This window comes from Brassica napus, chromosome C9, assembly GCF_020379485.1.
Source record: "Brassica napus cultivar Da-Ae chromosome C9, Da-Ae, whole genome shotgun sequence".
NCBI classification, from domain to species: Eukaryota; Viridiplantae; Streptophyta; class Magnoliopsida; order Brassicales; family Brassicaceae; genus Brassica; species Brassica napus.
Window position 1 is genome coordinate 33,441,422 of NC_063452.1, and position 14,830 is coordinate 33,456,251.

The 14,830-nt window shown below is 34.8% G+C and overlaps 1 protein-coding gene across 1 annotated transcript; it reads left to right on the plus strand.

The window, feature by feature from the left end:
- The first annotated feature begins 434 nt into the window (after window positions 1–434).
- Window positions 435–3,822, plus strand: LOC125592615. Its single transcript, XM_048767933.1, has 5 exons — window positions 435–709; window positions 781–968; window positions 1,086–1,798; window positions 2,258–3,507; window positions 3,711–3,822. Exons 1-5 carry the CDS (start codon window positions 435–437, stop codon window positions 3,820–3,822), a joined length of 2,538 nt encoding a protein of 845 aa, XP_048623890.1.
- Window positions 3,823–14,830: the final 11,008 nt, after the last annotated feature.

Below are 14,830 nucleotides of genomic sequence, written 5' to 3' on the forward strand. Positions count from 1 at the left end.
GACGCCTTACGGAGATGTGTCAGAAGCATCACCCAGGATTTGTGTTTCTTTCTGAGACGAAGAATAAAAGGCCGCTGTTGCAGAACATTCAGGCCAATTTAGGATTTGATCATTTATTTACTGTTGAGCCACTTGGTCTCAGCGGAGGTTTAGCTTTATTTTTTATGGATGAATTTCAAGTTAATGTTTTATTTTCGAATAACAGAATGATTGACATTGAGGCAGTCATTGATGGACTAAAAGTTTTTATGACGTTTGTTTATGGTGGCCCTGTTTTGGAACGAAGAGATCAAGTTTGGGAACGTCTTACGCGTTTCTCAACAACTAGAACTGGACCTTGGTTCATGATTTGAGACTTCAATGAAATCACGGGTCACAATGAGAAGGAAGGAGGGAGACAGCGTTCAGATAGTTCGTTCCTATCCTTTAAGCAAATGCTTACAGATTGTGGGATGTTAGAGTTTTCTTTTACGGGGGACATGCTTTCATGGGTAGGGAAGAGAGCAGGACGTGTAACTGTTCGATGTCGTCTAGACAGAGCAGTAGGTAATGCTGATTGGCATGAGAAGTTCCCACACTCTAATGTCAAGTACTTGAGATTATGGGGATCGGATCATCGTCCGATTCTTGCAGATATACTGACAAAGCCAACGAGAAGATCAATGAAATTCAAATTTGATAGGAGATGGCTAGACAATGAGGAACTGAGGCAAGTCATTCTTGAGGGATGGAATCTCCTGATTTACCCCCCAATGCGAATATAATGGAACATATCTCTAGTTGTCGAAAATCTTTGAGTGAGTGGAGGAAACAACACAACATCAATTCGGCAAAGCTAGTGGAAGAGTTAAAGGAGAAAGTTGAGGGTTTATATGCAGACGACAATGCGACGACGGAGGAAATTGCAGCAGCGTTGAAGGAACTATCTGATGCTCTTAAGGCAGAAGAAATGTTCTGGAAACAAAAGAGTAGAGTGTTTTGGCTGAGAGAGGGAGATAAAAATACCAAAAATTTTCATGCCTTAACGAAGCAAAGGAGAGCAAGGAACAAAATCACGTAGCTTCTGGATGTTAATGGTAATATAGTTGAGGATGAGGAAGGACTGGTAGCCATTGCTACTAGTTATTTTCGACAAATCTTTGAGTCATCTACACCAGAAGACATTGAAGAGGCGCTATCTGAAGTTCCTACGACGATTACAGGAACAATGAATGACAGCCTCACAGCTCCTGTTTCAGAATGGGAGGTTAAATTAGCTCTCTTTGCTATGCATCCAGATAAGGCACCGGGACCAGATGGGATGACTTCGCTTTTTTACCAACAGTTTTGGGATATAGTCAAACAGGATTTAACTCTTATGGTGAATAAATTCTTGTTTGAAGGACATGTAGCCAATAGTCTGAATGATACAAACATATGCCTTATCCCGAAAACAACTAAGCCTAATGATATGGCTCAGTTCCGACCCATAAGCTTGTGCAATGTTAGCTACAAGATCGTCTCGAAGGTCTTATGCCAGAGACTAAAGAAAGTCTTGCCAGGTTTGATATCAGAAACCCAGTCAGCCTTTGTTGCTGGAAGACAGATTTCAGATAATATCATGATTGCTCAAGAGATGTTTCATGCCCTACGAAGAAAGCCGAGTGGACGTAATAAGAGGATGGCCATCAAGACAGATATGAGTAAAGCATATGATAGGATGGAATGGTCGTTTATCGAAGCTGTGATGCGTAAGATGGGATTTTCTGAGACATGGATAACCTGGATTATGAGGTGCATTACGTCGGTCAAATACAAAGTTCTCATGAATGGGCAGCCAAGAGGACATATTGTTCCAGGTAGAGGTCTGCGTCAAGGAGATCCTTTGTCTCCTTTCATTTTTATTCTGTGCACGGAAGCGCTCGTTAGCCGTCTCAATCATGCAGAGAACCAAGGGAAGATAACGGGGATGCGTATTACACGCGCATGTCCTTCGGTATCCCACCTTCTCTTTGCTGATGATAGCCTTTTCTTCTGTAAGGCGGAGCCCCGTGAATGTGAAGAAGTAATGAAAGTAGTCAGGAAATATGGTAAAGCATCTGGCCAATATATAAACTTTGACAAGTCTTCCTTACTCTTTGGTAAGAGGATTAATGCAGCCACCCGGCAAGAGGTTTAAGATACACTTGGAATACACAATGATGGAGGGATGGGAAAGTATTTGGGGATCCCAGAGGATATTAGTGGCTCTAAATGTAAACTTTTTGCATTTCTAAAGGATAATCAGATGCACAGAGTCAATGGATGGACTGGTCGATGGCTCTCAAAAGGAGGAAAGGAAGTAATGATCAAATCCATTTTACTAGCTCTTCCGACATACGTTATGTCGACGTTTCTGCTCCCATTGGAGAACTGTGAAAACCTCGCTAGTGCCATTGCACAATTCTGGAGGAGCTCGAATCCTCCAAAAAGAGGGATACACTGGGCGAAATGGGACAAGGTTTGTTTACCCAAAGAAGAGGGCGGTATTGGCTTCCGGCTAATTCATGAGTTCAATTTAGCACTACTGGCAAAGCAATTATCGAGACTGGTCCAATACCCTGATTCACTGGTTGCCCGAGTATTAAGGGGGCGATATTATAGGATGACCTCGCCATTGAGGGCAACCTCTACTAGCAGCCCATCATATGTGTGGACAAGCATCTCCGCAGCAAGGAAGCTTTTACTGCTAGGAATCAGACAGAAGATTCACTCTGGTTACGACGTCAGGGTGTGGGAGGATCCGTGGATTCCAACGACACCTGCTAGACCGGCTAGACCTATAGCCCCTGTGATGAACCTAAACATGAGAGTCAGTGACATCATTAATCAGGAATCAAAGGAGTGGGATGTAGGATTACTAGATGATTATGTACATCCTGATGATATACCTCTCATCCGCAGTATGGCTATAAGCTCTACTCACCGTCGAGATACTTTTTGTTGGAACTACACGAGAAATGGCCAATACACAGTCAAGTCTGGATACTGGGTTGCTCAGAACCTGTTGAAGCAAGAAGAGGAAAAGGAAATATTAGAGCCAAGTATCACTAAACTTCAAGCATTTGCTTGGAAGTTGAAAGCGCCAAGGAAGATGTGCCATCCTATATGGCAATTGATCACGGGTCAGGTAGCAGTAACGAGGAATCTAGTAAGGCGTAATATGAGGTGCGATAATTATTGCCCAAGGTGTGGGGAAATAGAGGAATCTGTAACTCATGCAATATTTGAATGCCCTCCAGCCTTGCAAGTATGGTCTTTATCGGTAACTCCTACAAGTCCAGGTATATTCCCAGTGGCGAGCGTCTACACAAACATGGACTATCTTTTCTGGAGGAAAAATAATATCTTTGTACCAGACCAAGACAGGGATCCTTATCCCTGGATAATATGGTATATTTGGAAGGCTCGCAATGATAAGCTTTTCAGGGGTATAGATAGAGACGCTTTGGAACTCGTTCGATACGCAGAGAGTGAATGCCAAGCCTGGTTTAACGCAAATGAGATGATACCGCCACAAGTCCGGGACAGCAATAATGATGTAAACCAAGTCTTAAGCTTGGGTAATATCTGCTTGCTAGATGGATCTTGGACAGCTTCTGATCGCTTTAGTGGATGTGGATGGGTCTGGATGGATAGTAGGAAGGACATACAACTTATGGGAACACGAAACTTTACTCGATGTGAATCAGCGTTGCATTCGGAGGTAGAAGCGCTGCGATGGGCGATGGAGAACATGCTTCAACACTCGCCGTGCCAGAGCTTTGGAACGGACTGCAAAGAGCTGATTGCAATGATAAATGAACCCCAGAAGTGGCCAAGATTTGCGACAGAGCTGGAGAAGATAGAGACGCTGCAGATTTGTTTTCCGGATTTCAAAATCACCCATGTACCACGTCTGTGCAATCAGTTTCCTGATTTTTTAGCTAAGACTGCTAGGAGCTTTCATAGGGAGCTACTTTTCATTGGTTGTTCTATTCCGGTCTGGTTACCCAGACCACCTCAAGCTTGAGTAATAGAATGGCCGTTTGACGTCAAAAAAAAAAAACAAGACTTTTTGTAAACCGTAAAATCAAACTCCAACCCCTAAAACATAAACCATATACCATGTATTTAGTCAAAAATCATCACATCTGTTTAAATTCCATAAAAATAAAATAGTTCTCGAAAACATTAATTTGTTAAAAAAAATACGATATTTATGATTGATTTTGAATTTTAGGTATTTTGTTACAGTATTTTGATAGAATTAATTTTCAATTGGAAGAGATGATATAATTTCTATTAATATTCTCCATTTAGTGTTAACTTTTATCTTATTTTGAAGACTAACCAAATCGTTAGAAAAATATTTTTTCCCAAATTATACGAGATATACTTTCATGGTAACTCTTATCATCTTTCTAACAAATTTGATATTAGGAAGGTTTCGTTAATACTCACGATGTAGTATATTAAATTTTCATTCCGAAAATATTGGACATTCTTTAACTTATATTCCTAGAAATAACTTGTGTAACACTAAATTAACTAGGATAAGACCTGTGCCTTGCGCAGGGTGAGTTTATTTGTATATATTATTGATAGTTTTTTTTATATATGTGATCATTTTATTTATATATATAAAATATTTTTTGTTGGTATTATATAATTTCTTTCCGATGGATCGGATCAATTTTTATTAAAAATAATGGAATAAAACTATAATTCATACATCATGGGTTGATCGGATTGGACATTAAACAAATTATGACATAAAAACCTTATTTTTTCCATCGAACACATTTTTGAAAAAAGTGAACAGTATTATTTTTACAGTTGAATTATTTTGACTTTTATCTTCCGTATGGTTTTGAAAGCTTTCGAATCAACCATCGAATGGATACATGTCATTTTAATGTTTTTAGTCGAATACATAAGGAAAACTTACATTTTTGTAATTTAAAGTCGTTTTAAAAAATTCAAAATATAACATCTAAGAAAAAATCTAACATATAAGAAAAATCTAACATATAAGGTGTCCTCATTTTTGTATTTTAAAGTCGTTTTTAAAAAAAAAATAACATATAAAGTTTCCTCATTTTTGTAATTTAAAGTCATTTTAAAAAATTCAAAATATAACATATAAGAAAAAATCTAATTTTTTATTATATGGTTAATGTGATTGTTTTTTTTTAATAATATAAAATTAAACAAAATGAAGAAGGATGCAAAAAATTGCTATCAAATTTTTATTATTCATAATCATTAATTGCCATATATATGTAAATCATATTAGGTAATTTCGTAGCTTTTATTTAGGGAACGAATGCACACTTCTTATATTTTAGGTTAATATAATGTTCTCTAGTGAACATTAAACAAATTATGACATAAAAACCTTATTTTTTTCCTCGAACACAATTTTGAAAAAGTGAATAGTATTGTTTTCACAGTTGAATTATTTTGACTTTTAACTTACATATGGTTTTGAAAGCTTTCAAATCAACCATCGAACTGATACATGTCATTTTAATGTTTTTAGTCGTATACTTAAGGAAAACTTACATTTTTGTAATTTAAAGTTGTTTTAAAAAAATTCAAAATATAACATATAAGAAAAAATCTAACATATAAGGTGCCCTCATTTTTGTATTTTAAAGTCGTTTTTTTAAAAAAAAAATAACATATAAGGTTTCCTCATTTTTGTAATTTAAAGTCATTTTAAAAAATTCAAAATATAACATATAAGAAAAAATCTAATTTGTTATTATATGGTTAATGTGATTGTTTATTTTTCTAATAATATAAAATTAAACAAAAATGAAGAAGAATGCAAAAATTGTTATCAAATCTTTATTATTCATAATCATTAATTGTCATATATATGTAAATCATATTAGGTAATTCCCCTGTTCGGAATTACGCTAGGCGTTAGTCGGGCGGCAACTTCGGGCCTAGCGAGTTACTAAAAAATCGGGGATTAAGCGGCGTATACGCGGAACCTAGTTTTTAAGCTTTTTACAGGTGCATTTCGATATAATGTATAATTATATAATTAATCAATTTAAATTTGGTTAGATAACTAATTTGTAAACGTGGCGTAGTGGACAATAAAGAGATTTGGTTTCAATTCATTCTAACTTCGAATTGTGTTATGTTCATTTTTGTTCTTAATGGATGGTAGACTTGTAAATAAGTCTTCTTCTTCCTCAAATATTTATTACAGTTTCTACACATCTGTAAATTTCTTCGACCTATCCTCTCTCTATTGCCCAAACGCAGTGTGAACACCGTAATCCGGTATTACGGTGGTCGGAGCTAGCTCGGATGTGAGATTAAGATCTGAAATGCTAGATTTTTGAGATTGGGTTGACTCGGTTCGGAGCTATTACTCGGCGCTTTTTCCTATTCTACGGTAAAGGCGGAAGAAACTCGTCGCACCACCTCAAGCCTCCGATTTGCCCCTCTTCGCGGCGGTGAGTCTCCGATCACCATATAGTCGGACGCGTACTCGCCAAGACGGCCGCGTTTTAGAACATTGGGTAATTCTGTAGCTTTTATTTAAGGAAAGAATACACACTTCTTATATTTTAGGTTAATATAATGTTCTCTAGTGGACATTGAACAAATTATGACATAAAAACCTTATTTTTTCCAGAGAACACATTCTTGAAAAAAGTGAACAGTATTGTTTTCACAGTTGAATTATTTTGACTTTTATCTTCTATATGGTTTTGAAAACTTTCAAATCAACCATCGAATTGATACATGTCATTTTAATGTTTTTAGTCGTATACTTAAGGAAAACTTACATTTTTGTAATTTAAAGTCGTTTTAAAAAAATTCAAAATATAATATATAAGAAAATTCTAACATATAAGAAAAATATAACATATAAAGTGTCCTATTTTTTGTATTTTAAAGTCGTTTAAAAAAATATATAACATATAAAGGTTTTTTCTTTTTTGTAATTTAAAGTCATTTTAAAAAATTCAAAATATAACATATAAAAAAAAATCTAATTTTTTTATTATATGGTTAATGTGATTGTTTGAGTTTTTTTAATAATATAAATTTAAACAAAAATGAAGAAGGATGCAAAAATTGTTATCAAATCTCTATTATTCATAATCATTAATTTCCGTATATATGTAAATCATATTAGGTAATTCCGTAGCTTTTATTTAAGGAAAGAATACACACTTCATATATATTTTAAGTTAATATAATGTTCTCTAGTGTTATATAATTATGAAATAATGTGACACCATTAGATTAAACTATACTTTATATTAGATGCTCTAGAATTCTTTGAAATGGAATTTAGAAGGCATTTAGAGTGCCACCTAGGATTTGAGGTTTTTTTTAATTAATACAAAATTAAGGTTCTAATTTTTCAAATGCTTCTCAATTAATATATAGGGGATCATTAATTACTTAACATTTGTATTTAACTTTCAAAATATTGCTATCCACCAAATATAGGAACTTTAATAACTTTTAGCATTTTACGGGATATGAGTATCTTGATTATATTATCATTTGTTACAAAAAAAAAGGGTATCTTAATTAGATTAAAAACTAGATTATGGCCTGCACATTTGTACCGACTAATATACATCAAACTAATTCAAATTTTAACATAATGTTTAATTTCAATCTATATTATCTAATTAGTTTTAAATATTAAATTAGACAGAAGATATAATTTATCTTTTTTATTACAACACATCATTACTACTTGCAAAAATATTTATTTATTATATCACTAAACCACACATGTAAAAGTATATTTTCATAATAACCTAATAAGATTTTATAAATATTTTAAAATAACTTCAAAGATAAATTTACAAAAGAAACCACAATTACCAATTTTCACGGAAAACTATGAAATCAAACCTCTCTTCGTCGAAGTCTTAATTGTATTTATGAATTTTCTTTTTCGGAGTTTATAGTTACACCTATTATCCATAATAATTAAAAAAAATACTTTTATTTAACTATAATTTTATAAACTAAAAGTGATAGATTATATATTTCTAGTAAAATTGAATTTTTTAGTTATAATGGCGAGATATTGTATTCTTTAGAATCATATATTTTTAGGGAAATTGCCAAAAATATCATTTTCAAAATACCATTTTTCATGTTTATATTAATCATTTTTACTCTCATCTTTAATGAAGGGTAAAATACATTAACAACCTTTTGATTAACTTTGACAAAAAAAAACATATGGTTGACTAATCTAAACTTAAAACATCAACTCTAAACCCTAAATCATCAACTCTAAACCCTAAACCAAGAAACATCAACTCTAAATCCTAAACCCTAAACCCTAAACCTTCAAATCTAAACCCTAAAACATCAACTCTAAAACCCTAGATGTAAACCTTAAACCATAAATCTAAGCTTAAAACATCAACTTTAAACCCTAAATCATCAACTCTAAACCCTAAACTATGAAACATCAACTCTAAACCATAAACCCCGAAACAGCAACTCTAAACCCTAAACTTTAAACCTTCAAATCTAAACCCTAAAACATCAACTCTAAACCCTAAACGTAAACCCTAAACCCTAGATTTTTCTGAAATTCGAACTCTAAACCCTAAAACATTCAAATCTAAACCCTAAAAAATCAACTCTAAACACTAAACGTAAACCATAAACCCTAAAATCCTAAACATTCAAATCTAAACTCTAAAACATCAACTCTACGGTTTTTGGGTTTAAGGTTTAGGGTTTAGTGTTTAGGATTTAGGATTTAGGATTTAGAGTTTAGGGTTTAGGATTTAGATTTTAGGGTTTAGGGTTTAGAGTTGAAGGTTTGGGGTTTAGGGTTTGGAGTTGATGTTTTAGGGTCTAGGGTTAATTTTTTAGGGTTTAGGGTTTTGAGTTTACTTTTAAGAGTTTACGGTTTAGTGTTGATAGTTTAGGGTATAGTGTTGATAGTTTAGGGGTTTAGAGTTGAAGTTCGGGGTTTAGGGTTTAGGGTTGATAGTTTAGGGCTTAGAGTTCATGGTTTAGGGTTTAGGGTTTAGAGTTGATGTTTCGGAGTTTAGGGTTTAGAGTTGATGTTTCAGGGTTTAGGATTCATATTTCTAAAAAAAATAGGGTTTAAAATTGATGGTTTAGGGTTTAGAGTTGAGTTTTAGGGTTTAGGGTTTGAATTTCGAAATAACATAATTCGAAAAAAATTAAAATTTTTTTTTTTAATTTTTTAGATTTTTATTTATTTATATATTTATTTATTATATATAAAAAAGAACAAGGGCATAAGAGTCTTTTGCCACTTAATGAAGAATGTGTTTTTGAAAATGTCACTTTAGTTGTGGTAAAAATGAAAAGTGGTAAAAATGAAAAGTGGTAGCGTAAATGTGGTAAAAATGTAATTTGCTCTATTTTTTATTGGTAAGATAATTCGGTGACATAAAAGAGAAAAATATTTCTTTTAAAAATGATAGATAAAAAATTAAACTATTTAATATTACAAAAGTAAACATAAGATGAACAAAACTATAAAACTATTGCAATAATTTGATAATACTTGTTAATAATAATTATCTCTGAATATAATAAAAATATTTATTAAATAATCATTAAAAATGTTTAAAAACTAACAATTCAAAAAGTTTTTATTAAAAATAATGACTCAACCTAAATCATGGAATATGACAAATAAGCTTCTAAAAATAATAAAATATGCAAATAAGCAAAACAACCTAAAATCATAGAGAACATGACAAGTAAGCAAAATTAAAATTACCACCTTAAATTATTTAAAAATATAAAAATATAAATAAAATTACCAATTAAAATTAAGAAGAACATGAAAAATAAATAAATAACCTATATTATGGAAAATATGACAAATAAGCAAAGCTAAAATCATTAAAACATACAAATAAATAAATTACCTAAAATTATGAAAAATATGACAAATAAACAATAAGCAATGACAAATAAGCAAAATCACCTAATATCGTGGAGAAGCTGACAAATAAGCAAAATCACTTCTTAAATAATAATACAAATATATATTGCAAATCCTAATTATTTATCCTCCACGCATAGTGAAACATATACTGCAAATCTTAATTACTAGAAAACAAATGATAAATATGGGAATATTAGATCCCGTTCAAGCTAGATCTAAGAAAATCAATGGCCATGACATTTACTAGCGTCAACAAAGTCAAGCCGTTTAAAACTGGGTAGACAATCAAATCTTGGACTCTTTTATACTTGGAAGCATAACACAGAACAATCCGGTGAGATGCCAGAGAGCATATTTTCTGATCAGAATATAAGTTCAAATTAACAGATCTCGATTATCATGTTTTTTTTTTCAACTTTCTCTTTCTGAGTCTTATTGGAAAAAAATAAACGGTCTTTATGTTAAAGTAAGTATTTTTAGAAAGTACATAATATATGTATAAAAAGAAAATCAACTAACACAATTATTCTTCAAATTATTTTAATCTTAAATTATCAACAACATAAATATTTACATGAAAATAGTTTTTTAAATATAAACAAACCAACGTTTTTAAAGCGCGGATCAAAATCTAGTATATCTTAAAACACCTATATATCATGGCTAATAATGGATAAAATCCTTGGTATATCAAAAAGAGAGATATGAACCTCATAACAGAGAACATTTTGAACTCCCTTATTTCTCTACTTTGTCTTGTTACATTTTCATACTCATTTAATTTTAAGTATTATTCAGACCATCTGATAGACCATGAATTTTACTCACTTTTAGTCATGGTTTCATACTCGATCGATGGCAAAGCGCACAAAAGCATGTTTGGTTCCAGCCGACTTAAAGCCCAAAACTTCACCAATTTACCAGATTACCCCTGACGAGTTGTAACCAAATATATATAGCTTGCCCATATATCAGAGGCAAAGTGGGCTTTCTTGTTTTTTTTTTTTCACAGAAAAAGTTTTCTAGGATTTTTAGTAGATTCGAGAGAAGATCCAAAAAGATTTGTGATTGGAACTCCAATAATATCTATCTATTTATCTATGCAGTTTTTATACTTGATTGTTGTTATGAATTGTTTAGCCATGTCTGAGTAGTTCTATTATTAGGTTTATGGTTTAAATAGGTTATGAGGGATTAGCCCCAACTATAGATTGCTAAGTTGTTATATTCATCATTAGGATTGTCATTAAACCTTATTTCTAGTTTAGCTAGCTAGAACTTGATCTAGGAGTTGTAGCTAGCTAGAACTTGCATCTCACCCTGAATCCATCCTAATTGAGCTAGGATTGCTAGAGTAAGGCGAGAGCTGGTCTAGGAAGCCTAGTGAGCACAATTCAACCCGCGCATAAAGCTTGACTAAACGCATCGATTGACATTCCAATCGAATAGTTGATCGACGGTACAACAAGTGTATCGATCGATATTCCTATAGAATCATTGCTCGACACTTATATCTGGTCAATAGAAAAACCTAGAAAGTGAACGCTGATCGGTTTGTTTATAAGTATTTGAGCTCTATAATATCATGCATACAACTTGTTAGGCATCTATAGGATTATAATCCTGATTACCTGAATAGAAACCCTAAGTCTAGCTATTTCATCTAAAACACCAAAAACCCAATCAAATCAATCGAGCAATTGAATTGCTCACAAACCTGCTATTTACATTTAATTATAATCAACCTACCTTAATCACTCTGATTAGATTTATTAGGTTCCCTAGCTCCCTGTGAATCCGATCCCTAAGTACTACAATTGAACCACTTATTTGAGAGAGTAATTCACTCTTTCGGGTAATTTGAGTGAGATCAAATTTGGCGCCGTTGCCGGGGAGCTTTGATCGCCTATAGATTTAGTCTAGGTTACTTCTTAAAACCACTTTCTGACACAATTTTTTTTCTTGTCTTTTCAGGTGCATGCACAACAGTACCAGAAGCAACAAGGAAACTCAACTACTATTCTCATCAGTTCCTACAAGTTTGGAACGTTCAATCCGCAAAGAAAGACGTTCCTCATCGATCGACAACAACACTAATTCGTTGCTCGATTCTTACCAACCACCGTCGACCCATACACCGATTCTGTCTCTCGACACTCGCTCACCACCATCGACCAAAGCTACCCTTTCGTCGACCGATATCTTCCATCCGACTTCGATCAATATTTCAGTCCGAACATCGATTGATACTGAACCGCGAGACATGGTTGCGACCTTGATTCTTGTACGAGATAATAATGGAGACCTGCATGACCATGAGGGTCATCTGCGTAATGCAGCAGGTCAGAGGATAGATTCTCAGGGGGCTGTAATCGTTGAGCCCAATACTGATGATACATGAGCTGCTCAACCTATCGATAAGGCTGATCGACCCAGAACGTTGGCTGATTACAACCGTCCAGATTAGTTCAATGCCAACAGATCAGCTATTCATCCTCCATCTATCCAGAGAGGCGATTTTGAGTTGAAGCCGCAGTACTACACACTCGTGGGACAGACACCCTACTGTGGGTTATCTCATAAGCATCCTTTGGACCATCTGGAAAGGTTCGAGGATCGTATATCTGCTATTAAAGACAATGGAGTCCCTGAGGACTACCTACTCTGCAAGCTCTTCAAGTACTCACTTGCTGGAGAGGCTTCGCATTGGCTTACCCAGCTACCACCAGGATCTCTCACATCCTGGGCCGACATCAAGAACGCATTCCTGCGTAACTTCTTTTATGAGGCGCGTGCTGAAGACTTGAGGAGCAAGATTGCTACATTCGCCCAGGAGCCTACAGAATCCTTCAATAGATCCTGGATCATATTCAAGTCTTCCCAGAGAGACTGTCCACACCATGGATTCAATGAAGTACAGCTGCTAAGTACTTTCTTCTGAGGCATCGCAGTGCAGTATCAGATGGATCTTGATGCTTCCAACGATGGGAACTTCAACACAAGGAATCCAGAAGAGGCTGTGAGAGTTATTGAGAACTTGGCATCCAACAATAGCACCAAGAACATTGATTTTGAGAGAAAGAGATCTGCAGCCATCCTTGGGAAGGACCAGATGGATAAGATGAAAGCAAAGCTGGACAGTGTTCACAATCTTCTCAGGAAGCAGACTTGCTTGGATGAAGATGTTATAGACACAGAGGATAGAGTAGAGGAGGATGTGAACTTCATCGGTGGAACTGGATTTCAGATGTCTGGAAACCAGGGTGGAAACTTCTATTGCAATGGGCAGAGGAGTAATTTCAACCAGAGTTTGCAGTACCAGAAACCCTACAGCCAGAACTACAGTAGCAACAACAACAAAAGTTATGGAAACTCATCTTACAAGAAGCCGCCACCACCTACTCAGGAGAACAAGATTGAAGCAATGTTTGATAGAGCTCTTGAAGGACAGCAAATCAAGATTGAAGCAATGGGAAGATTGATTCTGTCTACAACAACCTGAATACAAAGTTTGAAACTTTGAGCACTTATGTAAACAACATCTCTTGTAGTTCAGACAGGAGAAGCTGTTAAGAGGCAAAAAGCCTTAAAAAGGGGGGTGGGAGATGATGTAATGAAGCACCACGTTAATGCTATCATAGATGATGATTTCTGGCAAGTGGTGAACCATGAGAAGCTGCAAGAAGGAGATTTTGGAAGTAGAGATGATGCAGCCATCATTGACCAAGACTCATCGGAAGAGTCTGATCGAGAGAGCTCAGGACGCTTGGACGAACCAAATGCAGGATCGAATGAGAGTCAACCTGCGGGTGATCTTGGTGGATCCGGTACAACCCAAATGAACCAATCAAGGAGTCACGAACCAAACAACCAAGGTTCTACCGATGATCCAATTGTTTACTCAACCGGACCAATTACAAGAGCTTGAACCAAAGCCTTGAGAAAGTCACTTGGCGTGTTGATAAGGTTGATTCAAGAAGAAGATAATCATCAAGTGAAGGATCCAAAGATAATCTACAACCTTTCGGTTTGTTATTATCTAGAAGATTAAAAGAAAATAATCATGAAGGAGATATTCTAATTTGGTTTTAAACTTTCCTTTTTTTAGTTTTACTTTTTTTCTAGATCGACTTGGTATTTTAAGTCGCCTTAAGTTTTCTTTATATACATATGTAAGTGCAATTGCACGAAGGTACACTTTGAATTTTATAAACTTTGCTTTAGCAAACCTAAAGTCTCCTTGAGCAACTTCGACTCTTAAGTTCATCTTTCTTGAGCTTCCATTCGATCACCAAGAAGGTTACCCTTATGAATACGTGAACCACCATCAGGCATCAACAAGCGAGGTTACACTCGTAGATAGCCGACGCAGCAGCACAAGGAAAATCCACACTCCCTATGTGAAGAAACCACCCATCGATCAAGCTCAAACGAACTTGATTCCATCAAAATCACTTACAAACCCTCATTTCCATCTTAAATAAAGACATCCCATTATCTTCAAGTGATCCGGACAAAGACCTCCATACTAAGGCCGTATCAAGTGGTATCAGAGCTACTTGAAGGGGGTTTAGGGTTTGTGTTTCGTGCTCATCACATCCATCTTTTCTTTTCTCTCTATCTCGTGCGTTAGTCAGATCCGGCCATCCTATAATCAAAAAAAAAAAATCCACAAAAGAAATAGAAAACCAAGAAAGAGGCTGAAGAGAAATCCGGCCGACCGAGGAGAAATCCGGTCAGGATTGGTTAATACGGTCTGACGACAAAAATCTTGCAATCTATCTATCTTGTTCACGTTGGATTGGGGTTTCGAGATCTTAGGTGATTGAAACTTTGCTCACTGCTGAACCTATAGAGAAAAAGTTGCTTGTGGAGTCAGCAGAAAAC